The sequence below is a fragment of the Sander lucioperca genome, chromosome 21 (assembly GCF_008315115.2).
Source record: "Sander lucioperca isolate FBNREF2018 chromosome 21, SLUC_FBN_1.2, whole genome shotgun sequence".
NCBI classification, from domain to species: domain Eukaryota; kingdom Metazoa; phylum Chordata; class Actinopteri; order Perciformes; family Percidae; genus Sander; species Sander lucioperca.
This window is the reverse complement of record NC_050193.1, coordinates 13414975-13440980: the sequence shown is the minus strand read 5'-3', so window position 1 is coordinate 13440980 and position 26006 is coordinate 13414975. Positions and strand designations below refer to the sequence as shown.

At 39.5% G+C, this 26006-nt stretch overlaps 2 protein-coding genes across 3 annotated transcripts; one reads left to right on the top strand and one right to left on the bottom strand.

Annotated features, from left to right (window-relative positions):
• Positions 1 to 1949: 1949 nt before the first annotated feature.
• zgc:55558 (uncharacterized protein LOC393228 homolog) lies at positions 1950 to 24457 on the bottom strand. 2 transcript variants are annotated; one of them, XR_004896215.1, is made up of 6 exons: positions 24149 to 24457; positions 23804 to 23916; positions 21584 to 21762; positions 20970 to 21129; positions 20637 to 20801; positions 1950 to 1968 (listed from the first exon to the last, which is right to left on the bottom strand). XR_004896215.1 is itself a non-coding variant. In XM_031320618.2 (5 exons), the coding sequence occupies exons 2-5, from the start codon at positions 23912 to 23914 to the stop codon at positions 20688 to 20690; spliced, it is 564 nt and encodes a 187-aa protein (XP_031176478.1). In that variant the 5' UTR covers positions 23915 to 23916; positions 24149 to 24456; the 3' UTR covers positions 19046 to 20687. The 2 variants fall into 2 exon arrangements, 1 of the variants encoding a protein (XP_031176478.1); XM_031320618.2 differs by lacking the exon at positions 1950 to 1968 and having other exon boundaries at positions 19046 to 20801; positions 24149 to 24456.
• pold1 (polymerase (DNA directed), delta 1, catalytic subunit) lies at positions 6399 to 18239 on the top strand. Its single transcript, XM_031320614.2, has 27 exons — positions 6399 to 6655; positions 7704 to 7892; positions 8465 to 8578; positions 8933 to 9073; positions 9270 to 9395; positions 9593 to 9761; positions 10603 to 10717; positions 10838 to 10967; positions 11109 to 11275; positions 11405 to 11509; positions 11710 to 11850; positions 11992 to 12102; positions 12208 to 12399; positions 12484 to 12572; positions 12676 to 12792; positions 13180 to 13293; positions 13507 to 13654; positions 14625 to 14720; positions 14958 to 15095; positions 15294 to 15469; positions 15697 to 15849; positions 15963 to 16065; positions 16181 to 16313; positions 16773 to 16886; positions 17330 to 17382; positions 17779 to 17876; positions 17975 to 18239. Exons 2-27 carry the CDS (start codon positions 7706 to 7708, stop codon positions 18060 to 18062), a joined length of 3318 nt encoding a protein of 1105 aa, XP_031176474.1. The 5' UTR covers positions 6399 to 6655; positions 7704 to 7705; the 3' UTR covers positions 18063 to 18239.
• Positions 24458 to 26006: the final 1549 nt, after the last annotated feature.

Below are 26006 nucleotides of genomic sequence, written 5' to 3'. Positions count from 1 at the left end.
TAAAGGTCCCATGGCATGAAAATTTCACTTTATGAGGTTTTTTAACATTAATATGAGTCCCCCCAGCCTGCCTATGGTCTCCCAGTGGCTAGAAATGGTGATAGGTGTAAACCGAGCCCTGGGTATCCTGCTCTGCCTTTGAGAAAATGAAAGCTCAGATGGGCCGATCTGGAATCTTGCTCCTTATGAGCTCATAAAGAGCAAGGTTACCTCCCCTTTCTCTGCTTTGCCTGCCCAGAGAATTTGGCCCACCCATGAGAAAGAGAGAGACATCATGGCTTTCAAACGAGCAAAGTGGCAGTTGGTCAAGGCCACACCCCCACCCTCCACATTGCCCCCCCTCTCTCCTCCTTGAGCCGAAGTCGCGCCCTTCTACTTCCGGTCCATGGGACCTTAATTCGGAAAGAATATGAACGGGAGTGAACGGGGAGAGGCAAATAATTTGTTTATCCCAATTGAATTGAGCCATGGATTACAAATATGTTCGTTAATTTAAAAGATATTTTTTCAACCGAAGAAAGTCTCAGTTTATTGTTAAACTGTTAACGTAATTAGAAAGACTACACACTTCAAAGTCGCATGGATGACGTCTCTCTGAAGCTACGATGTTTGTGTGTATCGTACCGGGGATGTTACATTACTCAAATGAGCTGAGGATCTTGCTTGTTCTTTTGCTTATCTGCTGAAAACACTTAACTGGGTGAAACACATCAGGTAAGATAATGTTACATGTGTTGTGGAACAGAGCTAAGCTAGCTAGCTAGCGATTAAGTTGAGCATCAAGCTAGGTGACGTAAATTGTGTGAGACGAGAGATGTAGTTCACTGAGCGGTTTCACACGAAACAAAGTGGTCATATGACAAACCTACGGCTAACTGAGACTTTCTTCGGTTGAAAAATTATCTTTTAAATTGATGAACATCATATTTGTAATCCATGGCTCAATTCAAACGGGATCAAAAAATAATTTGCCTCTCCCCGTTCACTACCGTTCATATTTTTTCCGAATTAAGGTCCCATGAGGTCCACCGGAAGGGGAGGGACTTTGCCTCTCTATAGCTACAGACACAGAAATGGCACATACTAAGGAAAGCTCATTGTGGGACTGGATCCTCCTCCTGTGGGACGCTCCAATGATCACCCTCAGAACATGCGTGTAAATCTTCAATTGGCTATTTTCGAGGCTAAAGACCACCTCTTTTGGGAGTTTTCCACTAGATGAAGTCATTTAGCTGATCTTGCGTTTCGAGCGCCTATGCTTAAGGCGTTTGGGCTTGGTGCCCGCCATAACTTTTTGTGGCTATACAGCGGCGGCCATCCTACTGCGGCTGTAACAGTGGTAAGCCATCTGTGGCTGTTTGCAGCTGCACAGCGACAATTGAAGTTGATCCAAGGAGGGAGAAGGTCTCTTCCTTACACAAATTAAAATACATATCATCTTTTATCTAGTATCATATTTGTTGTACATTGTATATTTCCCATAACTCAATTAAAACATATTTTATCACATTTTCCCACAACATTCCCTCCTTTGTGACTATAGAGTCACACTGCCATAGTTAAAATTACTGCAGCATACATGTTGGTGTTTTCCAAGCCACAGTAATCGTTACATGATGATTATTGAAGAATAGAACTTGTCAACAGATTCATGGAACCTTGCTCAGGAGATGAGTGAAACACACATGAATACATGAAGCCTTCAAGGCTGACTACATAAATGTTCCCTAGGCACACAAGGTTATAATGCACTTCATATATGCTGAGTGCTGTGAAACTCACTGATTGTCATCAAACTATCTCTTGCTTTCCACCTATATGTGTTTGAATGTGTGTGTGTAAGCAGGGATGAAAAGGTGTGTGTTGTTGTGTGGGTGTGGGTGTATGATATATGTGTTTGAATGCGTGTGTGTATGTAGGGATGAAAAGGTGTGTGCGTTGTTGTGTGAGTGTGTGTGTGTGCGTGTGTGGGAATGTGGGTGTGTGTGTGATATATGTGTTTGAATGCGTGTGTGTATGTGGGGATGAAAATGTGTGTGCGTTGTTGTGTGAGTGTGAGTGTGGGTGTATGTATTATATGTGTATGTGTGTGTGTGTGTGTGTGTGTGTGTGTGTGTGTATGAGAGAGAGAGAGAGAGAGAGAGAGAGAGAGAGAGAGAGAGAGAGAGAGAGAGAGAGAGAGAGAGAGAGAGAGAGAGAGAGAGAGAGAGAGAGAGAGTCTTTTATTGCCTCCCCTCGGCAAATATAAAGTGTATCCCTTAAACTTTCTTAGCCTCTCCTGGGCCGTTTAAGTCATTTCCCTTAAATGACCGCGCTTTTATTGCCTCCCCTTGGCAAATATAAAGTTTATCCCTTAAACTTTCTTAGCCTCTCCTGGGCTGAATCCTATTCTTCTTCTTCTTCTTTTTTTTTTTTTAAACACTTTATTTATACTTTTCCAATTATCACATAAAACAATCGTATTCTCTATTTTACAAATAACCATAGAAAAACAATCCCAACAAGAGAAAGACAAAGACAGACCAAACCCCAAATCAACCTGACAGACTTGTCACAGACAGACAAAAAAAATAAATAAATAAAAAAAAAGTACACCTAACATTCCTTATTACAGGACTGACCAAGGGCAGGTGTAAACATTCAGAGTTCCAGTTCCAGACCAGGTAAATTGTATGACGCTGAAGTTGGCATCCGATTCGCAGCTTCCGATTCAGCGGTTAAGGGGAAATTTAAGGGGAACTTAAAACTGTCCGATTTACATTGCTAAGTGACTGATCCTCCGTTTTTTGAACCTCTTACTGTATTGAATGAGTGTTAGTCATTAAGGTAAATTATTAATTATGTCTAAAACACACTTTTACATTTGTGAAAGCTTTATTGTCTTTATGAGAACACAATAAAGGGAGATTTTACTGTTTTTTTCACATATAGACCATATTAGACCAGGTCCAGATCCAAAACCACAATACTTAGACTGGTCAAATCTGGACTAAATTATCCCAGAGAGTCTAAGAAGTCTTAAAAACACAGTTTCAGATTTGTGAAAGCTTTATTCTATTTGTGAAAATGCAATAAAGGGAGATTTTACTGTTTTTTTTCACATATAGGCCACATTAGACCAGGTCTAGATTCAAAACTGCAATACCTAGACTTGTCAAATCTGGACGTCATTATCCCAGAGAGTCTAAGGAGTGTTAATAACACATTTTCAGATTTGTGAAAGCTTTATTATATTTGTGAAAATGCAATAAAGGGAGATTTTACTGTTTTTTGCATATGTAGACCACATTAGACCAGGTTTCCAAAAGGTAAAAATAACTTTTTCTACTTTTCTTTTGAAGTGAGAAGGAAGACCTGCTCATGGATATAAGAAATGACATGGAGAGACGTGGACTTCTACGTTGAATGTCAATTAGCAAAGGCCATGCTGTGGCAATAAAATAAAACAGTGGACCTGCTATAAAAGCATTAATAATCTGAAATCTGTTTTTAAGACTATTTAGCCTCTCTGGGTTAATTCTTGTCCAGTTTTGACAAGTTTAGGTGTAGTGGACCAGACCTGGTCTAATGTGGTCTATATGTGGAAAAAAAAACAGTAAAATCTCCCTTTATTGCATTTTCACAAATAGAATAAAGCTTTCACAAATCTGAAACTGTGTTTTTAAGACTCCTTAGACTCTCTGGGATAATGTAGTCCAGATTTGACAAGTCTAAGTATTGTGGTTTTGGATCTGGACCTGGTCTAATGTGGTCTACATATGCAAAAACAGTAAAATCTCCCTTTATTGCATTTTCACAAATACAATAAAGCTTTCACAAATCTGAAACTGTGTTTTTAAGACTCCTTAGCCTCTCTGGGATAATCTAGTCCAGATTTGACAAGTCTAAGTATTGTGGTTTTGGATCTAGACCTGGTCTACATATGGAAAAAAAACAGTAAAATCTCCCTTTATTGCATTTTCACAAATAGAATAAAGCTTTCACAAATCTAAAAAATGTGTTCTTAACACTCCTTAGACTCTCTGGGATAATTTAGTCCAGATTTGACCAGTCTAGGTATTGCGGTTTTGGATCTAGACCTGGTCTAATATGGTCTATATGTGAAAAAAACAGTAAAATCTCCCTTTATTGTGTTCTCATAAAGACAATAAAGCTTTCACAAATCTAAAAGTGTGTTTTAGACATAATTACTAATTTACCTTAATGACTAACACTCATTCAATACAGTAAGAGGTTCAAAAAACGGAGGATCAGTCACTTAGCAATGTAAATCGGACAGTTTTAAGTTCCCCTTAAATTTCCCCTTAACTGCCGAATCGGAAGCTGCGAATCGGATGCCAACTTCAGCGTCGTGTAAATTGTTCACATAAGTTATCAGAGGGTCCCAGGTTTTGTAGAATCTGTTGATGGAACCGTTGAGGGTACATTTGATTTTTTTCCAGCTTAACATTCTGCATAATGTCCCTAATCCAGTGGTGGTGTGATGGAGGAGTAGCAGCCTTCCATTTAGATAAACTCAAGCGTCTAGCTAATACGGAGGAAAAGGCAATGACCCTCTGTAAATGAACAGGTGGAACAGATCCCGTTGTATCAGAAAACCAACCAAAAACAGCAACCAAGGGAGAAGGTGAGATGTTATAAGCATAAGCATCAGAGATGACTTCAAAAAAGGATGACCAGAAAGGAACAAGCTTCGGACAAGACCAGAACATATGATAGGAAGTAGCTGGCGTCTGTTTACATCTATCACATAATGGGTCTATGTTCGGAAATATTCTTGCTAATTTGGCTTTTGAGAAGTGCAACCTGTGTAACACTTTAAACTGTATTAAAGAATGTCTGGAGCATATGGAAGAGGAGTGGACTCTAGTAAGAGCCATATCCCATTCCTCATCAGACAGCTGCGCCCCCAAGTCATTTTCCCACTGTTCTCGAATATGTGAGATAGAGAGGTTGCAGCTATCCATGATATGGGAATAAATAAATGATATTCTGCTCTTATTCAGCATATTGACCCTTAATGGGAATCCAAACAGGAAGGAGAGGGGAGTGTAGGAAAATTAGCAAACTTTTTACGAGTAAAATCTCTAAACCAAAAAATGATTATTGGTCAGACCGAATTTTCTGGATAGTTGTTCAAAGCTAGCAAAAGTATCATTAACATACAAGTCCTCAATACTATGAATGCCCTTGTCATACCAAATTTTGAAGCCATTGTCCATTAGGGATGGTTGAAAAAGATGATTAGCCTATGTATTATTGGTGAGTGAATAGAAATACTCTGAATACCCAGACATCTTTTGAACTGATTTACGATGCGTAGTGATTGAGTTACAATTATATTATCCTTAATATTATTAACTAGTGATGGTAGGGGTGCGCAGAGTAAAGCAGGGAGTGAGTGTGGGCTGCTTGTAACCTTTTCAATCTGGAGCCATGCAGGGATCCTATCCTTCCAATCTTATAATGCAATTAAAACAGATTTTATCACATTTTCCCACAACAGGGACCACTAAGGTCTATATAAAAGCATCCAAAGAGCACCATGTCTTGGGACCTTTAAAGTTTACTTGCTGGTAGTTATTTATTTAATTAGTGTATCAATGTGTGCAATGATTTTTGTGTGGGTGACTGAATTTTCTTATTGTGATGTACAGTATGTAATTTGTTCTCAGCCCTCTATCGCAAAGAAGGTCTTGATCTTAATGAAACATTCTGACATAAAGTTAAAACTAATTCAATTTAACTCAACTCAGGACTTTTTGACTACTCCTATTTGTAATTGTGTGACTATAGGCTACTGTTTATACCTTCAGCCCATAATTTTGCAAACTGAGATCATCATTGCCCAATGTAAACATTGGCTTTTAAAAGTCTGCAGTCATATATGTAGGCTACAAAACAAAACACTGTTGCCTTCCCTATACTTAGGCTACTCACTGTATTATCACTTAAATCCGAAACCATATGTAACATCACATCGAATTTCTGTAAGATTGACAGAGATTTTTTTTCCAGAGATATACTTCACATTTACATTAGAAGTACAATTATATACTTATCACACTGTCAACAATAAAACATGTTATTGTCAATAATAAAACTCAAAAAGTACACGGACCTCATTTGTTTGTGTAAACTGTTTCTCTTTTTTGTGTGTTGTGTGTATATCATGCCTTAAATAAAATACAGAATTACAAAAAAGGGATTTGTTTGGCAAATTGTTATTCTTGTAGATAGTTAATATAAAAACAAAATAAAATTCTATGTTTTTTTTTTCTTTTTTAACTGTTCAGCCGGTTTCCCTCCTTCGCTGCTGCGTATATTCTGACGTCATTTTCCCGGGAACACACGATCTGTGTAGTCCTATGGTATAGTCAAGCTGCCTTCAACTTCCTTCTCATTACCGCTGAGTTTCCGCCCTCTCAGTGTCGTCATTGTCCATTCCTTTGCTATTGGGCCTAGTAACAAAACGAAAAATTTCCGCGCTTTCAGCTCACAAATTGAAGAAGTGTGGCGGGAGCTGTTGTCAACCTGGGGCTGTTGTCAAGAAGTTACACTGATCGGCATTTATAACTTCGTTAGAAACGCACCAGCCGTTGATCATCATCAGTAGTCTTGACAGGTTTCACAGTGTGATTAGTCCTACGATTGGGTAAGATAAGCTTTGGCGCGGGACTGTACTGTGTTTACACTGGCGCTCGTTAGCTTGCTGCTTTAGCTCGTTACAAAAGACAGCTAGCCAAAAATAACTTGACATAAACGTTACCGCTGGAATACTGAGGTCAATGGTTATTGTGTCTTATAGAGGAATGTTAAATGTGAAAGTGCAGCAGAAGACGGGATACGTTATCAACATTAACCATGTGTGCACAACTGAAACAGAATCGAAATGCTTAGGAAGACACAATGTAACGTTAGCTTGCTAACTTAGATTAGTACCTAGGCTAGTTGTGATGCCAACTGTATAAACGTGTTGTGCGAAGTTAGGAGGGGTAACGTTACATTAAGAGTCATGCTAGTTACATGATGAATGGGCTACAACATGTGCAGTATGGAAGGTTTTTGTTGGTGCTTATTACCAAACACATGGCACCCAGTGTATTACCTTTTGCCTTCACTGATTATGACATTAACAACAAAACATGAGTTAATGTAGCAAATGTCATTGCCGCTTTGTCGCTAATACTTTCCTTTTGAACTGCGTCCTGGCAACTTTATTCTCCTCTTAGTATTATTGCCCTACTTTAGCTTTTTGTTTTTAATTTTACTGCACTTCATCTCATCCGCTGAAAAAAACCTGTGCTTACAGCACTGTACTTCTTTTACCTATTATTCACAGTCCACAGCCCAGCATATATAGTTTAAAAGCATATGTTCTACATGCCAAATATGCCCTGACAGTACAAGGAATAGTAATACAACCGTAGCCACACAATTGCTTCCTTTCTTTCATATGTATAGTAAAGTCTTAGTTGTTTATCAAAGGGTTAGCTCTGTTTGCAGGTGGTAATAAGCTCTTAAACTAGTACAATAGGAATGTGTTTATATGATAGTTCTGCCTCATTCTTAATATATGTTTGTCTACTATCATTAAGGTTTATTGCTATACTATGCACATTGCCTGGTTAACTGAGTTAAGATATTTCTTTCTCTGTAATCATCTTCCCTAATGTACCTTCTGCCTCCAATGTTTCTTTCAGGCATGGATTTTAAAAGACGCAATGGTGGCCCTTATATGGGTGGTGCGTCCCAGGCCAAACGGGGTAAAACAGCTGGTGAATGGGAGGACAGTCCATCACAGTTTGAAGAGGAGTTGTCCATGTTCGAGGAAGCAGAGATGGAGGCAGAGGAGATGGAGGGGCAGGCAGGTCATGATGTTATTCCTGTAGGTAAGTTTTGCACAGAAAAGCACACGATCATAGGTGGCAGAAGTAAAATGGTTTTCGTGGTGTAGGAAGAGATTATTGAGTTATGTAAATGAGCTGCAGACCTGTATCAAAGCCTATATGTCACATACTCAGACATATCATTTTCTTAAACAAGCACAACGGCACACTATATACAGAACTCACCTGCCTGTAGAATAGTAATCATGTTTATTTTACAGCATGATTTTTCTCATGTTTGGTAAGTAATTTGTGTGGCTGGCTAGCAGCTCTAACAAATCAGTCTGAATGATTAAATTGGTAATCCAGTCTTGCCTTGAGTAAATTAGGCATGCTTAGCTTGTCAGCTTTGCAACAACCATCAAGAATATGCAGGTATAGCTCATGGCTGGATGGTTAGTTTGCATTGTGACTAATGCAATGGTGTGCTCACAATAAGTTGCACATGTGAAACTATTGTTCCAGGCAATTACCCTTCAATTTCTGACTTTACTTAAACAGTTCATGTCTATACCCATTAAGCTAATAAATAATGCACTTTGTTTCACTTCTGTCTTACCACCTTGTTGCTTTAGGTGACCTCTTCTCAGCAGACCTTAACCCTCGTTGGCGGCGGCCTCATGCCCCTTCACTGGACCCATCATCTGATACTTTGGTGTTTCAGCAGATTGATCTTGACTATTATTTAGGTAATTATCAAAGGACTTTTTTTTGGGGGCTTTTTCCCTTTTATTAGATAGTGACAGTGGATATACAGGATAGGTGGGAGAGAGATGGGGGATGACATGCAGCAAAGGGCCGCAGGTCAGATTCGAACCTGGGCCGCTGCAAAGGACTCAGCCTACATGGGGCGCACGCTCTTACTGGGTGAGATAGAGCCCGCCCCATCAAAGGACTTTTAAAACAAGACAACTTAGTTATTTTGGCTTCTTTGTTGTTTGGATCTAAATAAGAGTGTAGAACACATTTCAACTGCTCAAATGCATTTGCTGTATGTAATTAGAAATGGTATCTAAGTTGCTTTCCACTTTTCTGTTATGCAGGGGCAACAGTGGCTGGCATGCCTGGCCAGTCACAGGGAAAAGTCCCAATCATTCGAATGTTTGGGGTGACAGACAGTGGCAATAGTGTATGTTGCCACATCCACGGTTTTGCACCTTACTTCTATGTTCCTGCACCAAGTGGTGAGTACTTGTCATTATTTTGTCAATACATAGAATCCTTCAATATAAATATTATTGTGACACTAGCAAAGTAGTTTTCAGTTGGTTACTATTAAAAATTCTCTCAGAACACATTTCTGTCTTTGGGGCATGACACTTTTCTGAATGATTTCAGCTGTGTGTTATGTTAACCTTTTTTTCTGCCTGCTCTGAAAAGGGTTCACATCTGATTACCTGGGTGAATTTAAAAGAGAGTTGAACTCTGTTGTCCTGAAGGACATGCGATCCAATAAGGACAACATCTCTGTCACAGTGTTGGCTGTGGACATTACCCGCAAAGAGAGTGAGTACAAGCGATGTGCAAATGCTCATGTGCGTTTGTTCACTGAATATAAGTGTAATTCTCTTTGATCACATTTTTTGTTAACAGAGAAGGCTGATCCTACTTGCACATCATTTGATGATAAATGTACTTGCAACGTGTCTATGCTTTTATCATAATTCTTGGACTTAAACTTATTTTTTTCTTTTTTCATGCAGGCATGTATGGTTACCATGGAAAACGCAGTCTGGATTTTTTGCGGATAACAATGGCGATGCCTCGTCTCATCGCCCCAGCAAAGAGACTGCTGGAGCAGGGCTTCAAGTTTGGACCTTTCCCCATCCAGGTTTACCAATCCTTTGAGGCCAACATAGATTTTGAGATAAGGTGTGTGTGTGTGTGTGTGTGTGTGTGTGTGTGTGTGTGTGTGTTTGTGCATAACGTAAAGGTTACATGGAAGTATTGAGGTTCTTTTTGCAAATTATTTTGTGACTGGCTTTGTCATCAAAAGGCATGGCATTGTGTGGAATTTTAAGATGTAATTATTTAAAGTCTGAAAAGGTTGTGACAATAGACATGACATTTATGTCTACATTTAATTGTGTGCTCATAACTCACACAATGAGCACAGAAGAAGGAAAAGGCAACAGTTAAGATTAGAGACAATCATCAATTCAGCTGCATGAGACTGCACACAGAATGTTTTCTTGGCTCATGTAAGCAGACAAATTATTGTGGACTTGCCACACTGATATATCTGGCTACCTGCCTGTGTTGGCTGCTAGCTTAATGCAACCTGTGGTGCATGCAAGATAACCAAAGAAAACAGAAACGTGGAGATTAGTTATTTCTGTTATGAGATGTATGTACCTCAGAATATATTCATTCAACATTTATTTATTTATGAAGTTAAACATGGTGTTTGTTCTTGCTTTTGTCAGGCTAAACAGACTGTTCATAGTTTTTAGTCCTGAGTAATTTCATAGCCATATTCTTATATTGTTGGGTTATTATATATTATTTGTCTGCTGACGTGTACGTATGCATGGGCAACGTGGACATCTCACTAATTTTATTCATGAAAATGTAGCTCTAGGTCATGAAGACGTCAGGGGAATTTGTTGCAACTAAAGATGTTAGTTTTTGTAAATGGATTTCTCACAAACTGATGACTAAATCAACACTAAAGCTGTATTTTTCAACTTAATGATCCTCTCTGTGTTGTCAGGTTTATGGTGGACAGTGATGTGGTGGGATGCTGCTGGATTGAACTTCCCAAAAGCAAGTACAGAGTGCGTGAAGAGAAGAGCATGGGGGGCACGGATGCTCGGTACCCAGGCAAGGTAGGTCGAGTTCACATCTTACAGGGAGTGCCACTACCTTCGTATAAAATTAGTTCCGCTTTTCCGCTAGGCTTTTACCAACGGTGTTCATGAATTCTCTCCCCTGTTTTTGTCCTTCAGGAGTCCTTGTGTCAGTATGAGGTGGATGTGGGATGGACAGATTTGATAAGACACCCTGCAGAAGGAGACTGGCAAAGGATCGCTCCGCTCAGGGTCCTCAGCTTTGACATTGAGTGTGCAGGAAGAAAAGGTGGGTTTCTTTCTCGCTCATATTCTAACTAAACAGCATGCAAACTATTACCCTAACCTACTTTTTGTCTATGAGGCATGATCACACTTGATGAAAAGCAGATGCAGAGTTTGACTCTGGTGTCAACTCTTTTCTTTCCAGGAATCTTCCCAGAAGCAGACAAAGACCCTGTGATTCAGATAGCATCTATGGTGCAGCGGCAGGGTGAGACAGAGCCCTTCATTCGCACTGTGTTCACTCTCCAGTCCTGCGCTAGCATCGTGGGCTCTCAGATATTGTGCTTTACACAGGAGAAACAGCTACTGCAGGTATACACACTGGCTTCAGTAAGACACTGAAAAACATAAATATTTTGACGTTTTCCTTGTTCCCTTTTTTTAATGTTTTGTTGATCATCTGCCATGCCATTGTGTTTCTGTTTACATCTCTGTGAGCAGAGCTGGGCGGAGTTTTTGAGGACGGTGGACCCAGACATCATCACTGGATACAACATCCAAAACTTTGACTTTCCCTACTTGATCGACAGAGCAGCTGCTTTAAAGGTTAGATGGAGCCACATTTGTCTACTACTTCCATGCAATACAAAGGCCTAAAATCACCAGATTAAGAGTACTGCACATAAATACTTAAGCACGGAATAATGTATTTGTAGTAGAAATACTTCAGATTTCCCCTTTCTATTTGGTGTAAGACATTCCTGTTTCCCCCTCTTTACTCCAAAAAACATGTTCTTTGTGTTCAGGTGAATCTCTTTCCTTACCTCGGCCGAGTGCGAGGCATCAAGTCAGTCTTGCGAGAACTAAACTTCCAGAGCAAGCAGATGGGCCGCAGAGAGAACAAGACCATTAACATAGAGGGCCGGGTTCAGTTTGATCTCCTGCAGGTCAGCTTCGATGGCAGCAACAGCAGTCATAACTTTAACATTATTTAAGTTACTACACAGTTAGTGTGTATTGCATTGCTTGTGTAAACGCATTTTCAGGAAAAGACACTGCACACAGTCTGATTGGTGTGTTTCTCTCAGGTTCTTCTCAGGGACTATAAACTGCGCTCGTACACACTGAACGCAGTGAGTTTCCACTTCCTGCAAGAGCAGAAAGAGGATGTGCAGCACTCCATCATCACTGATCTGCAGGTAAAGCACAAACCAGTAACCTTGTTGCATCTGGAAGAGGGCTGGTCATCATTAAGAGCTCTGCAGATTCAAATGGCCTTCCCTCTTTTTTCCCTCCAATCACAGAATGGCAATGAACAAACACGTCGTCGTTTGGCTGTCTACTGCCTGAAAGACGCCTACCTCCCACTGCGCTTGCTGCAGAAGCTGATGTGTGTGATTAACTACATGGAGATGGCCAGAGTGACAGGTGTGCCTCTCACCTACCTGCTATCAAGAGGACAGCAGATCAAAGTTGTCTCTCAGCTGCTGCGACAGGTAACAAAGTCAAACACATGGGACATTTACTGTATGCGTACGTGTGGATTTAAAGATGACAACTGAAAGTGTCTGCATGTTTAGGCCATGAAACAAGACTTGGTCATGCCTGTTGTAAAAGCAGGAGGAGGAGAAGACTACACTGGAGCGACTGTCATTGAGCCAGAGAAAGGGTATGTATATCGGTTGTTTATGCGAGTGTGTGACTCCTCTCTGCTCTTGGTGCTGATGGTTTGGTACGGCAAGTTTCTCATCACCACCTTCTTCTCTGTACAGGTATTACAGCGTCCCTATTGCCACCCTGGATTTCTCCTCCTTGTATCCGTCCATCATGATGGCTCACAATCTGTGCTACACCACCCTGCTGCAGAAAGGCTCAGCAGAGAGACAGAGGTCAGCAGTTCTTTTTAAATGTGTGGTTATATTGAAAGTCCACAAGAAATTTGTTTTGGTTTGCTTTGGTTTCCCTAAACGTTTTTGTCTTCTTGGATCTGAAAAACGTTTTATGAAATGTATTGCTGAATCGATGCCACTTTCTTACAGTAAGTCTCATGAGCTGAATGTGACTTGTCGTATATGTTTAACCAGGCTACAGGCTTATTTTGGTTGTTAAATTTGACCTGAAACATATAGTAGACACAATGGCGTGGCATTTCAGATCTTCATTCTTCATTGATTTTTTTTCTTTCTTAATGGCCAATAAAACACGTAAAACACTTAAATGTTATATCTCGTATCGAAAATAATGAGCTAATATCTGAAGCGTTTGTGTGTCTTCAGCCTCTCACCAGAGGACTTCATCAAGACTCCGACTGGTGATATGTTTGTGAAGAGCTCTGTGAGGAAAGGACTTCTACCTGAGATCCTGGAGAATCTGCTGTCTGCCAGGAAGAGGTTTGAATTATTTAAATAAATCACAAAATCAAACTGACCTGAACTGGAGTGAAAAGTTACAGTAAGCCATTCTGTAGATGGCTTCAGTGCCACTGTACCTTAAAATGTAACTTGCTGCTAAGCCTAAATATATAAAACAGATGATTTTGCTCTGGTGTGCCCATAAATCAGTCAGACGTAGCTTCCTTCTCAGCTTATCCCATCTGTCCACAGGGCCAAAACAGAGCTAAAGAAGGAGACTGACCCTTTCAAGAGGCAGGTGCTGGACGGCCGACAGCTCGCACTCAAAATCAGCGCAAACTCCGTCTATGGCTTCACAGGTGCTCAGGTGGGCAAGCTGCCCTGCCTAGAGATCTCACAGGTGAGCTCTTGACTCTGTGTCTCATGCTAGTTTTAAAGTCCAACTGAATTTACATAGGTGGAACAGCATACATATCTGCTGTGTAAATCACATGTCCTGTGTTCTCCTTTGAGAAAAAAATCTGAAACCAAAAAGGGGGAAATTTATATATATATATTTTTGGTTTCCTGATAACGACCCCTAGTTTTGCATTAATTCAACGTGATACCATTAGGTATAGGTCAGCCTGCCACACAACACAAGACTCTGAACAACGACCCACATTAGCTTTCCTGCTAGTCTCTTTCTTATCTAACTAACCTACATAAACACACGTCCTTCACCTTAGCTGGTTGAACGAGCGACCAAACAAACAATTCACTGGTGAAAAGTGCACTGCTAACATTAGTTTGCATGCTAGATAGCTAACTAGCTACTCAGCTGCAGCACATTAAACTGCATGTAAATGAACCTGCAAATGTCACTTCGGTTTGGTTAGTTGCTGGTGTGGTCCTTACTCTTCAATACAACTAGTAACAGGCTGTCATTTAACATATTAAATGTTTACAATTCTGGCCCAACACAACTGTTTTTCATTTATGCTAAATGATGCTGTCCCCATTTCACTTGTCATCACTATTTTCACTGTTGTGCACAGATGTGAAGTCAGGGCACAGACAAAGATGTAGAGCAAAGATAATTGTTGCGATAGAAACCACAGAGCAGGCTGTGTTTCTTAATGTTTTGTGGAGGGTTTACTTACTTAGTTACACCCTCTGAGAGAGCTAAGAAGATTACTGCTGCCTTCTACATGAGCCATTTTAGGATAAAATGCCTTGGTTAATGACAAATATTTTCCCCAGACATTAAAAATCATGGTCTGTAATGTGTCTGAAGATGTTTTTGCTTCTTGGACAATGAAAGTGCATTCTAACAGCACAGATAATGTAGTGAAGAACTTATTCAAATCCTTCTTTTTTTTCTCATTTAGAGTGTCACAGGTTTTGGAAGACAGATGATCGAGCAAACTAAACAGTTGGTGGAGTCCAAGTACAACATTTCCAATGGTTACCAAGGTGATGCCAAGGTGAGAAATACATGTAGCTACGTCCCACCAATACTGACCCAAACTCCTGTTCTTTTTTTTTTTTTTTTTAATCTTTTTGCTCGTTAACCTTATGAGGTAACATATCAGCTTAGTATAGATTATAAAATACTTTAGTTTTGAGCTGACTAAAAGTATGGAACCTACTATCTGATGTTTTCGATGGACCCCCTTTGTGTAAATGTTGTCTAAATGGTTTTTATTTTTATCTTTTTAAAGGTAATTTATGGGGACACAGACTCCGTCATGGTTAAGCTTGGAGTTGCTACGGTTAGGGAGGCTATGGATATTGGGACGGAGGCAGCAGAGTGGGTATCGTCCCATTTCACACCGCCCATCAAACTGGAGTTTGAGAAGGTACCATTTCAGTCCACTTGATTTATCAAAGCATTTGTCCCAGTAATTTCATCACCTGTGGAAGTTGTTGATTAAGCTCTTCAGTGTGTATTTGAGAATCAGCTAACTAGTTCATAATGTAAGAGCCAGGATTTGGGACCACAGGAGAGTTGAAGCATCCTCCCAGCTAATTGGAGCTCATATCTGTCACTTCCTCAGGTGTACTACCCATACCTGCTGATCAACAAGAAGCGCTACGCTGGCCTCTATTTCTCCGGCAGTGCAGACACACATGAAAAGATGGACTGTAAAGGCATTGAGACTGTCCGCAGAGACAACTGCCCTCTGGTGGCTAACCTCATCAACACCTGTCTGCAGAGAATTCTCATAGACAGGTACGCACACATTCTGCACATAATGCATTATCAATTCATTTAGTTAGAAGTTCTCCGGTGATTTCATCCATTTTCATAATTTCATCTTTAATTTTATTTTTAATTTTCAGTTTCAATTTTTGGTGTCCAAAAAGATCTAAACTTATATTCAGATGCTGAATCTTTACCACACTACAAGCGGTTAATTTGTTATGAAAGTAATCACAGCTGATGTGATGTTTCGTCAGGGATCCCCAGGGTGCTGTGGCTCATGCTAAAGAGGTGATCTCAGACCTACTGTGCAACCGTATCGACATCAGCCAGCTTGTCATCACCAAGGAGCTAACACGCACCGCCCAGGAGTATGCTGGCAAACAGGCACACGTGGAGCTGGCTGAGAGGTCTGTGACATCTCCTAGACATCTCATTTCAAATCCTAATCCAAGGAAAAATGTTTGTGTGTGTGATATGGGTGAACTGACCCATTAATGACCCACAAATTGATGTTTTACAGGATGAAGAAAAGAGATGCTGGCAGCGCCCCGAACTTGGGAGACCGAGTTCCATACGTCATTATTAAGGCTGCAAAGGGAGTAGCAGCATACATGAAGTCAGAGGTCTGTGGTGTCCTCTTTCACTGTCTGTTAATAATTTGATTTTATTTACCCCCCTTTTCTTATAATGCATGCTCAATCCCAAGGATAATCCTCATTCTTCCACATGTCGCTTTAGGACCCGATCTTTGTGCTGGAGAACAACATTCCTATAGACACACAATACTACCTGGAGCAGCAGCTGTCCAAGCCCCTGCTGAGAATATTTGAGCCAATCCTGGGAGAGAGCAAGGCAGAGAACATCCTGCTCAGTAAGTTTACAAACACTCACATCATAGTCTTGTTAATACAATGTATTTCTATTAGCTGACACTTGTTTTCCTCACGTATTTGCATATTAGTGAAATGATAAGTTGAGTTAGTTGATTAACACAAAGTTACTTCTAAGATAAAACTTTAAGATACCACTTTGGGCATTTGTCATCATTCTTGATGTTTTAAAGCGTAACTTTAAAAAAACGATTCATTAAGTAATCTATAGATTGATCATCAAAACAATCACCGTTCATCTTTCTGTGTATCATGCAGAAGTCTAATGGGTAATATATAACTTTACCGACATTATAACAAGTGTCAAAGCTGTACAGTTCAGCCAAGAATTTTATAAACCACTCTTGTGTAGTTAAAACATCTAATATAGATTTGCTAGTTATGTTTTCTTCTCGAGCTTTGAAACTTAACATTGCTGTTGATTTTCTGGTGTCTTTCAGAGGGAGACCACACGCGCTGCAAGACTGTGTTGACCTCGAAGATCGGGGGCCTCATGGCATTTGCTCAGAAGAGAAGCACCTGCATCGGCTGCAAAGCTGTGCTCAAGACGGACGGTGTGTGCTCACATTTCTAAGATATGCTTTCCCACTTCTCCTACTATCCACCTAATGAGGGTGCTGTAGCTCAGTCAGTAGGGAGTTGGGTTGGGAACCAAAGTATGGTGGTGGACTGGTAGCTGGAGAGGTGCTAGTTCACCTCCTGGGCACTGCCATGGTGCTCTTGAGCAAGGCACCAAACCCCCAACTGCTCTGGGCGCCTGTCCATGGGCAGCCCCCTCACTCTGACATCTCTCCATTAGTGCATGTGTATAGGTACTGAGCATGTGTGTGTAATTCAGGCCTGTGTGTAATGTGTATAATAACAACAACAGAGGGAAAACATTGTAATTTCCCTTGCGGGATTAATAAATTAATATTAGGTTAGGTACCGCATTTTGGGTGGGAGCGGTGTTAAAGAGCTTTTATATTTGTGACATCTAACGTGTGTGTCATTGCAGCGGCTGTGTGCGATTTCTGTAAGAAGAAGGAGTCTGAACTGTACCAAAAAGAGGTAGGCAAAATGCCAGATGACTTCTAAATATGTTGGTTTTCATCACTAACAGGGCTAAGTTTGTTTGATTAAAGTCCCAGCTCTGACTATATTTGAAGAAAAGCTTTAATGTCTTATTTATAATCAATGGTTGTCTTAGAGTTAATCGTCATATCGCCCTCTGGCGGCTCCTCAGAGCTCAGGGATTTTGATATCAAATGTATTTAAATACATCAAGCAGAACACCTATTTTACTATAAAATGAACTTTTTTATATATTTTATATTTATTATTATTATTGCTGCTAGTGTGCTGTTGCAGTAAAAACAGAACTGATCAAATTGTTTTTAAGAATTACGGGGTTAATATCTGAAAACATGCCCGATGACTTTCTAACATTTAGGTTGTTAATTACAGATCTTTCACCTCAGCACACTGGAGGAGCGTTTCTCTCGCCTGTGGACTCAGTGTCAGCGTTGTCAGGGCTCCCTCCATGAGGATGTGCTCTGTACCAGGTACGTATACAGTACATGTGGACATGCTTATTAGAACTGTTTACTGCAGAATTGTGTCTGAGCACACAGTAACACTGTCCCTCCTGACTCCTCTGCAGTCGGGATTGTCCCATCTTTTACATGAGAAAGAAGGTTCAGAAAGATTTGGATGACCAGAGTAAGCTGGTGGATCGTTTTGGATGGTGAGAGGCGCGCACACACACTCCATCCTTATGTGCCTCATTTCAGATGACCATGGACTCACTCTATTTTTCTTTCATGTCTTTGGGTGCTTGTATAAATGCATATATATCACACTATTTCTATGTTTTTCTAATATGACATGACATTTAGTGTTTTTGTAAAATAAAATCAAAAATCAATATATTCCTTTTGGGCTGTCACGTATCATTACTTATTTATAAATATTTACAATTGTATTGGAAGTGACTAAATGTAAACACAGGATGCTGATCCCCACACCATACAGTAAGTGTACATGTGCAAAGAGGTTTACGGTGTTTGTACATTCCCTTATCTTAACATCAAAGTAAACATTTAACATTTTTGGAAATGAAGAGGAACTTCATTGCCATCCTCTTCAGCGGTATTGCCTCAGTCAGACCTCACAAAACAACATCCCTACTAGAGCTGCAACTAACGATTATTTCCATTGTCGATTAATCTGTTGATTATTTTCTCGATTAAAGATGACGTCCTCAAATGTCTTGTTTTGTCCACAACTAAAATATATTCAGTTTACTGTCACAGAGGAGAGAAGAAACTAGAAAATATTCACATTTAACAAGCTGGAATCAAAGAATTTGTACCAAAAATTACTCAAACCGACTAATCGATTATCAAAATAGTTGGCGATTCATTTAAAAGTTAATCTTTGCAGCTCTAATCCCTACCTCCACTGATTTGGCACCTCAGAACAAAAACCCTGATTAACTTTTAATGGCACAAACTGGATGTAGTGTTTGTTCTTCCTTCTTGAAAAGACATAAAAAGATGAGGTCTCTATTATCAGTAATTACAAGTCAGATCTGGCATAAATGAAGCACAGTCTCTAGTTTGTGTGTTTGAGACAAGTTCTTCTTGTGCATCTCTTTTTCGAAATACATTTAACCTTTTGAAAACCTCTTACCAGTAAAGATCCACCTTGGATAAATAAAACCGACAAGACATTAAAGCTGAAGACATTTACTTGTTCATTACAGCAGACTGCATTAAAGAGTTTACATAGCTGTCTGTGAGAAATCTGAACATTTTTGAGTTACGATTCAGATAATAAGAGGCATTTGGAAGCTGCTGGTTTAACACCATAGCAAAGTAGGAACCCTTAATAGATGGATTCACTTCTAAGCAGGATGAAACTGAAGTTAGCTCATTAAACTTAGATATAATTTTAGTAAATATGTGGACAGCAGTTTCTTAATGCAGAAGTTTTTAAACTGGGGAACGTGGTTTGTAATGCTACAAAAATAGAAATTTAACAATCCATGACAGGGTTAGGGTTACAGTAATTATCAAAGAGGACAAACACTGCTATAAAAAAAGACGCCCTAGTGAATATCCTTATCATCCAGCATGATTGGATAACATGACACTGTCACTGTGTCTGAGCTCTGTCTGTTGGAGTTAAACACTGGTTTCAGCATCAGTGTGGTTTAAATGTATGTAGTACCACATAACCACCAACAACACTGACATAAAAACTGCATTGAAAGTGGACTTTGGAATAAAGTGTGACTGTGTGGAACAAACAGCAGGGCTGACATTTCAAACAGTAAGTTAATGATGGACATCAGATCTCAACCCATCATTTGACTCAGCTCTCCGTCTGCTATTCCTCAGTTCCTGATAGAACACTATATTCCTGAGTAAACTTTTTAAATTGCACAAACTAATCCTAAATTCTACAATAAAACAAATAACAGGAAATGAATAAAGTGCACCTAGGAGTCTGGAACACAATTTTGTGGCTTTGTTACTGTGGTGATCCTATCCTGCTACGGCCTTTTCATTGACATATGCCCTTTGCGAGAAGAGAAAAAAAAATGGATATTGCTGTTGTGTTTCAAGCCCCAGAGGACACACTAACCTATGAAAAAAAAAATGCGGGGAAGACGACAATCTTTTTCCCAAACTTTCAAAAAGTTTTAACCAATCATCTGGAAGCTAAGCGTTTTCACAAGTAAACAGTGCCCGAGTCAATATGACACTGTTTCTATGTTATTTGTGGGACTTTGTGAAGTTAGATGTTTACCAAGCAAAAAACGTTCACCTCCCTTAACGTGTTGAGTCCTAGAACCATTTTGGATTTGGACTGAATGCCTCACCTGATGTGACAGTGCAAAGTGCAGTGACGCACCACTGTGAACACCTGGCCCCCGAAAAGTCAACAGGAGCTGAACAGTCTTTTAAAAACACTGGCTAGACAAAATTAGAATAGAATTAGTAAAAGGTAATTTATCCTTACAGTCAAATCTAATGTTTCTACCACAGACTGGAATTAAGTTTGCACAAATGCTGACCTTAACCAAAAAAGTCATTTTAAAACTGCAGTTTCTAGTTGTTTGGTCGCCAAACAAAACAAACTGAATTCACAGCGTTAAACGGACACTGCACGTTGGATGAATAAATGGCAAATACTGTAAGTGGAAACTGTGACAGCATTAAAAAAAAAAAAGAAAAAAATGATTTTGCCATGTCTGCTTCCCTGTCTGGAGCTGTGCTGGACATCTCCAACATGACAGAGGAGGTGCAGTGTGTGTGAGCGTGAAACAAGTGCTGTAAGAGATGCGCTGGACTGGTGTGTGTGGTTTGCTATAGTATTGCGCAACGTCTCTGAGTGTTTTTCTTGCTTTTCTTGTTGCTGCGGTTGGTCTCCTTATATCTTCTAATCTCCCGTACCAGTGAATAGAAAGCTTCCTCCACTCCCTGCAAGACAGAGAAATATTTTTTACACAACATTAAGATTAAAATGTGTCTAATGATATTTTAGAAGTTTTATTTCAGACATTGATTTGCAGATATTATTTACTCAAACCAGGCTCATGCATGCGTCATTGCAAACTGAATACTGGTGTTACTGTCTTTCCTACGTACCTGTCTGGTTTTGGCAGAAGTCTCGACAAATGGTACTCCGTAGCTTCGTGCCAGCTCCTGCGCCTGCCGCGACTCCACCGCGCGGGTACCCAGGTCGCTCTTATTCCCCACCAGCACCATGGGAACGCTGTCACTGTCCTTCACCCTGTTGATCTGCTCTCTGAGGAGGAGACACGTGCAACAGCACCTAAGAGACTGAGGCCACCCTACTTTTATCTTTGCAACACCCTTATATTTTCAGTATTGCGTTATGTATTTGGATCAGTTCAAAAATGTGAACCCGACTCTAGTGTACCAACAGCCCCACAGAACTTGTGACCACACTCAGCACATCTATAGATTTGTGGTACAGATACCTACAAGAGCAGTTCCTGCTGATCCGGAAGCAGCCTTTGTAGTGCTAGACTGTCTGAACCAGCACAGTACACTATTATACACAGCTGAATTACTAACTGTGCCAAGTGAAACACACACTATTTGAATAGATTATTATTACTATGATTATTATTATTCATCCCTTGTCCGCAGTATTGTTTCCACTTCTTTCTTTTGGGATGTATTACTGATCCTGCTCTAAGGTGGTGTGTATTTGCGAGCCACGAAGCATCTTTTACCTGTAGAGGTGAACGTCCTCAAAGGACTTGATGTTGTTGATCGCAAACACACAGAGGAAGCCCTCTCCTGTCCTCATATACTGGTCCCTCATGGCGCTGTACTCCTCCTGACCTGCAGTGTCCAGGATGTCCAACAGACAAGTCTCTCCATCAATCACCACCTGTTTTCTGTAGGAGTCCTGTAACACAGCATTGACATAATTATGCAGACATGACCAAACACGTCTGCCAAGAAGGCTTTGCCTTAGCTTTATTTTAGCACATTTCAGCAACAAGGCAATTCAAAGTGCTTTACGTAAAACATTGAAAAGCAGTTGAAAACTATTAAAAACATTAATTAAAGAGAATATAAAAAACCCCAGCTAAAATAGAATAAGACAGACAGGTATAAAAAACAATAATGAAAGTAAGAGTGAAGTGTAAGAAATAAACAATTACTTGATTTCAGGTCAAAGTCTTCAGCCTTGATTTAAAAGAACAGAGAGTTGCAGCGGACCTGAAGTTTTCCGGGAGTTTGTTCCAGATATGTGGTGCATAAAAACTGAATGCTGCTTCTCCATGTTTACTCACGACTCTGGGGACAGAAAGCCCTGTCCCAGACGACCTGAGAGGTCTGGCTGGTTCATAATGTAGCAGCAGATCAGAAATGTATTTTGGCCCTGAACCATTACATTACATTTAGCTGACACTTTTATCCAAAGCGACTTACAATTGCTATATATGTCAGAGGTCGCACACCTCTGGAGCAACTATGGGTTAAGTGTCTTGCTCAGGGACACATTGGTTGATGTATCGCAGTGGGAATTGAACACAGATCGCCCACACCAAAGGCATGCGTCATATCCACTGCGCCATCACTACCCATTCAGTGCTTTATACACCAACAGTAGTATATTGAAATAAATTCTTTGAGGGACAGGAAACCAGTGTAAAGACCTCAGGGCTGTAGTGATGTAAACCATTGAATTAGTCTTAGCAGCAGTGTTCTGAATCAGATGCAGCTGTCTGATTGATTTTTTAGGGAGACCTGTAAGGACTTAACGTGGCTTTTGAAATTCAGCTCGGAGTCCACCAAGAAATTTCACCAAGAAATCTCACAACGGATTGCATCATATTATTTCCTATGGTGTTTCTCTGAAGTCACACTGCTGCGTAGCAACAAGACCTTGCTGAGTGGAGATCAATTTGCAGAAATGTATTTTAACACTGTCCAAAAAGCGAGATTGACATCCAACTTGTGTGCATTTTTGGGCAACAATGTGAGAAAAACAAGAGATTGCTCAGCAGTGTTATCACTGTTGATTTATATCTGTTAGTGAAAATGATTTGAAAACTAATGACAGCTTACAGGAGAGTGGTCTGCTTTAATGGGTTGTACCAGGATTTAGTTGAAATGAACATTTAGAGAGTTCTAGCAGTTTTTCACGGGTCTTCCCGTCTGATGGTGCTGTAGATTTGTGACAGCATGTGTTTGCTATGGTACCATTTTGCATAGTGATGCTTTACTATGCTGCATTTATTTGAGATATTGTTTTACTATTTACTTCGCAGATTAAAATTTTAGATACAAACCATATGATTAGTTTACAGTGAGTTTAAAATGAGTTTCAACCTCGACCAGCTGAAAAATGAATTAATAATCATAATAATAATCCTAAAATGCAATGTATAATGATATGACTCTGACAGGAGCCATTCTGCTGCATAATGAATACTTTGCCAATACTTTTACAGTTTTAAGGTAAGTTTTTAATGCAGGACTGGAGTATTTTCACGTTTGTATGGCTACATTTACTTAACTTAGTTACTTAGTACATACAAGTGCCCATCCCACGTTGACTTATAAGACACCACTCACTGTTGCACTGGCGAAACATTTAATATAAATATATATAATATAAAATTTAAATGCAAACAAAGTACTTTGTCCTACCCCTAGCTTTATAAATAAACGATTGTATATAGGAAGTGCTTCTTCTTCCACCACTTCTTACAACATAAAGGAGACATCGTATCCTGTGTATCGGTTAATATCCACTAACACTCCACATATGATTTTGCTGTGATTGTTGAAAACTATCCAAAATAGTTAATAATAACTCACATTGTTGTACACATAAAACTGACCATGTAGTTTCGTGGTAAACTCTAGATTATGTTTTATTACATTTAACTTGATCCAGGACACTGTGTGTGTGTGTCTAATGGGTAGTCTCTCACCTCGATGGTTGGATCATATTCATCTACGAAGTGGTTCTGGATGAGCTGGATGGTGAGAGCGCTCTTGCCCACACCTCCTGCCCCGACCACCACAAGTTTGTACTCGGTCATGCCTGGAGAGGATTAAAACCAGCAGGTAGCTGTGATTTAGGATCGGATTAGCTGAGAATCAGGTGAACATGAACAAATCAAACCCTCTTCCTCCCTACACTGACATGGCGAAGAGGCTGACCTAGTTTTAAGTCGTTAACGTTACTTGTCTTTATGTTAAGTCTTCCTTATAATGACTGAATCGATACAAATGAGTGCTAGTGGTAGAAGTGGGAACTCTTTAAACGTACGTACCTTTATGTAGGGGTTATAACACTCTGTGGAATGATAGCTGAGTTTACGAATGGATAAATGAGATTAGCTTGCTACATTACGTTAGCCTGAGACGATTTCCTTATTCAAAACACTTATAGACAAACTTCACGATCTATTCGCAACTTGGTTTTCTCACTAGAATTACGTGTCAAAATATAAACCACAGTTTGTGAAGCTACTAGTAAAAATCTAACTTCATATAATGAATAAATTAAAAGCCTGAATCCGTGCGAGTTCCTATTTAGTCTATCGTGGCTCATTGAAAGCAGAGCGTTATTGCGTTAATCCCCTTCGTCAAACAGCCAATGAACCGACGGCATGCAGACTGATGTCGTAACGGTCCAATCACAATGGAGTTTTAGCTTATAGCCACGCCCAAAGATTGCAAATCAGTCCAATCATTAACAGGAGTAGCCATAATTGGGCGTGGCCAGATTGTTCCTCTCAACCATAGAAATCAATACTATGAAAATCAGTAAGGGTATTCATACTCATGTAAGTATTAATTGAATCTTTATTATCAAACAGTTCCAAAGTTTATGAACTTATGCATCACGTAATGCGAATGCATGAATGGAATCATTAAACAGCTCTGCAGTAACTACCATCTTTGTGAATGTTCCTACATTTTATTGCGAAACTTATCACCGGAAGTGTCAGTATGGTATTGTGTCTGCCTTGACACTGACACTTGGGCGTAGTTCATAGACTGTATAGTTAGAACCATAGACATATATTATATACAGTCTATGACATATATAGAGGTTAGAACTATATAGAATGAGTGTCCGCTGCCCTCCAGTGGCCACAGTACGCAACTACAATACTACATTTAAATTCGTGGCTAATAATGCACACTAATAATGGTCATTATTAATAACAATACGGTCAACTCATTATTTTTGCGACTATTACAAATAACCAAGTATATTTAAAATCACGAGTTTGTGTTTACTGCCCTCTAGTGGTCACATGTAGGAACTACAACACTCAATTACATTTGTGGCTAATGCCTTAATGTGGCAAAATGCCTTAATTTAACTAGGAAATGCATTTCCTACAGAACATGCTTTTGAAGGCTGAAAAGCTAAATTGCTAAAGCTAAACTGAAGTATTGGCATAATTGTGTAAGAAGAAGGTAAAGTAGTGAGAATAGGTGGAAAAGTGTGAATAGTCACAATTAGTATTAATTTCATTTAAATGTTGAATAATACCAACAATATATGAAACAAAAGTCTAAGATGTTAAGGTTTTCTGAAAAGCTGTCACTCCACCGAATTGCTGGTTAAAATGTGTAAGAAGGTGAAGTTGTAAGAAAATGTGGAAATGGTTGTAATTAATATATATATATATATATATATATATATATATATATATATATATATATATATATATATATATATATATATATATATATATTATGTCTTTAAAAAGTTGAATAACACCAACATTGTATGAAAGTTTCTGTAAAAGCTGATGCCAAACTGAATTGCCAGTTTAAATTTGGATGAATATGTATTTAATATTTTCAAAAAGTACGAATAAAATGTACAAGTTGTGTGAAACTCTTAATGAATAAAAGATGTGAAACATTAATGTTTGAATAGAGTATACATCTGTAAATAAGACTTGAATATGCATGGACAGCAGCTCAAGTAGTATAAATAAGATGAAAAAGTGGGAAAGGGATGAAGGAAGCAATATAAAAAGTAAGAAATGAAAGACACATAGACAGAAAGATATAGATAGAGAGCCCCCGTTATGACCTGGCATTAAAATCCTGAGTGATCGACAAGTAGACAGCTTTCAGTACAGGAGTAAATGCACTCAGGATGCT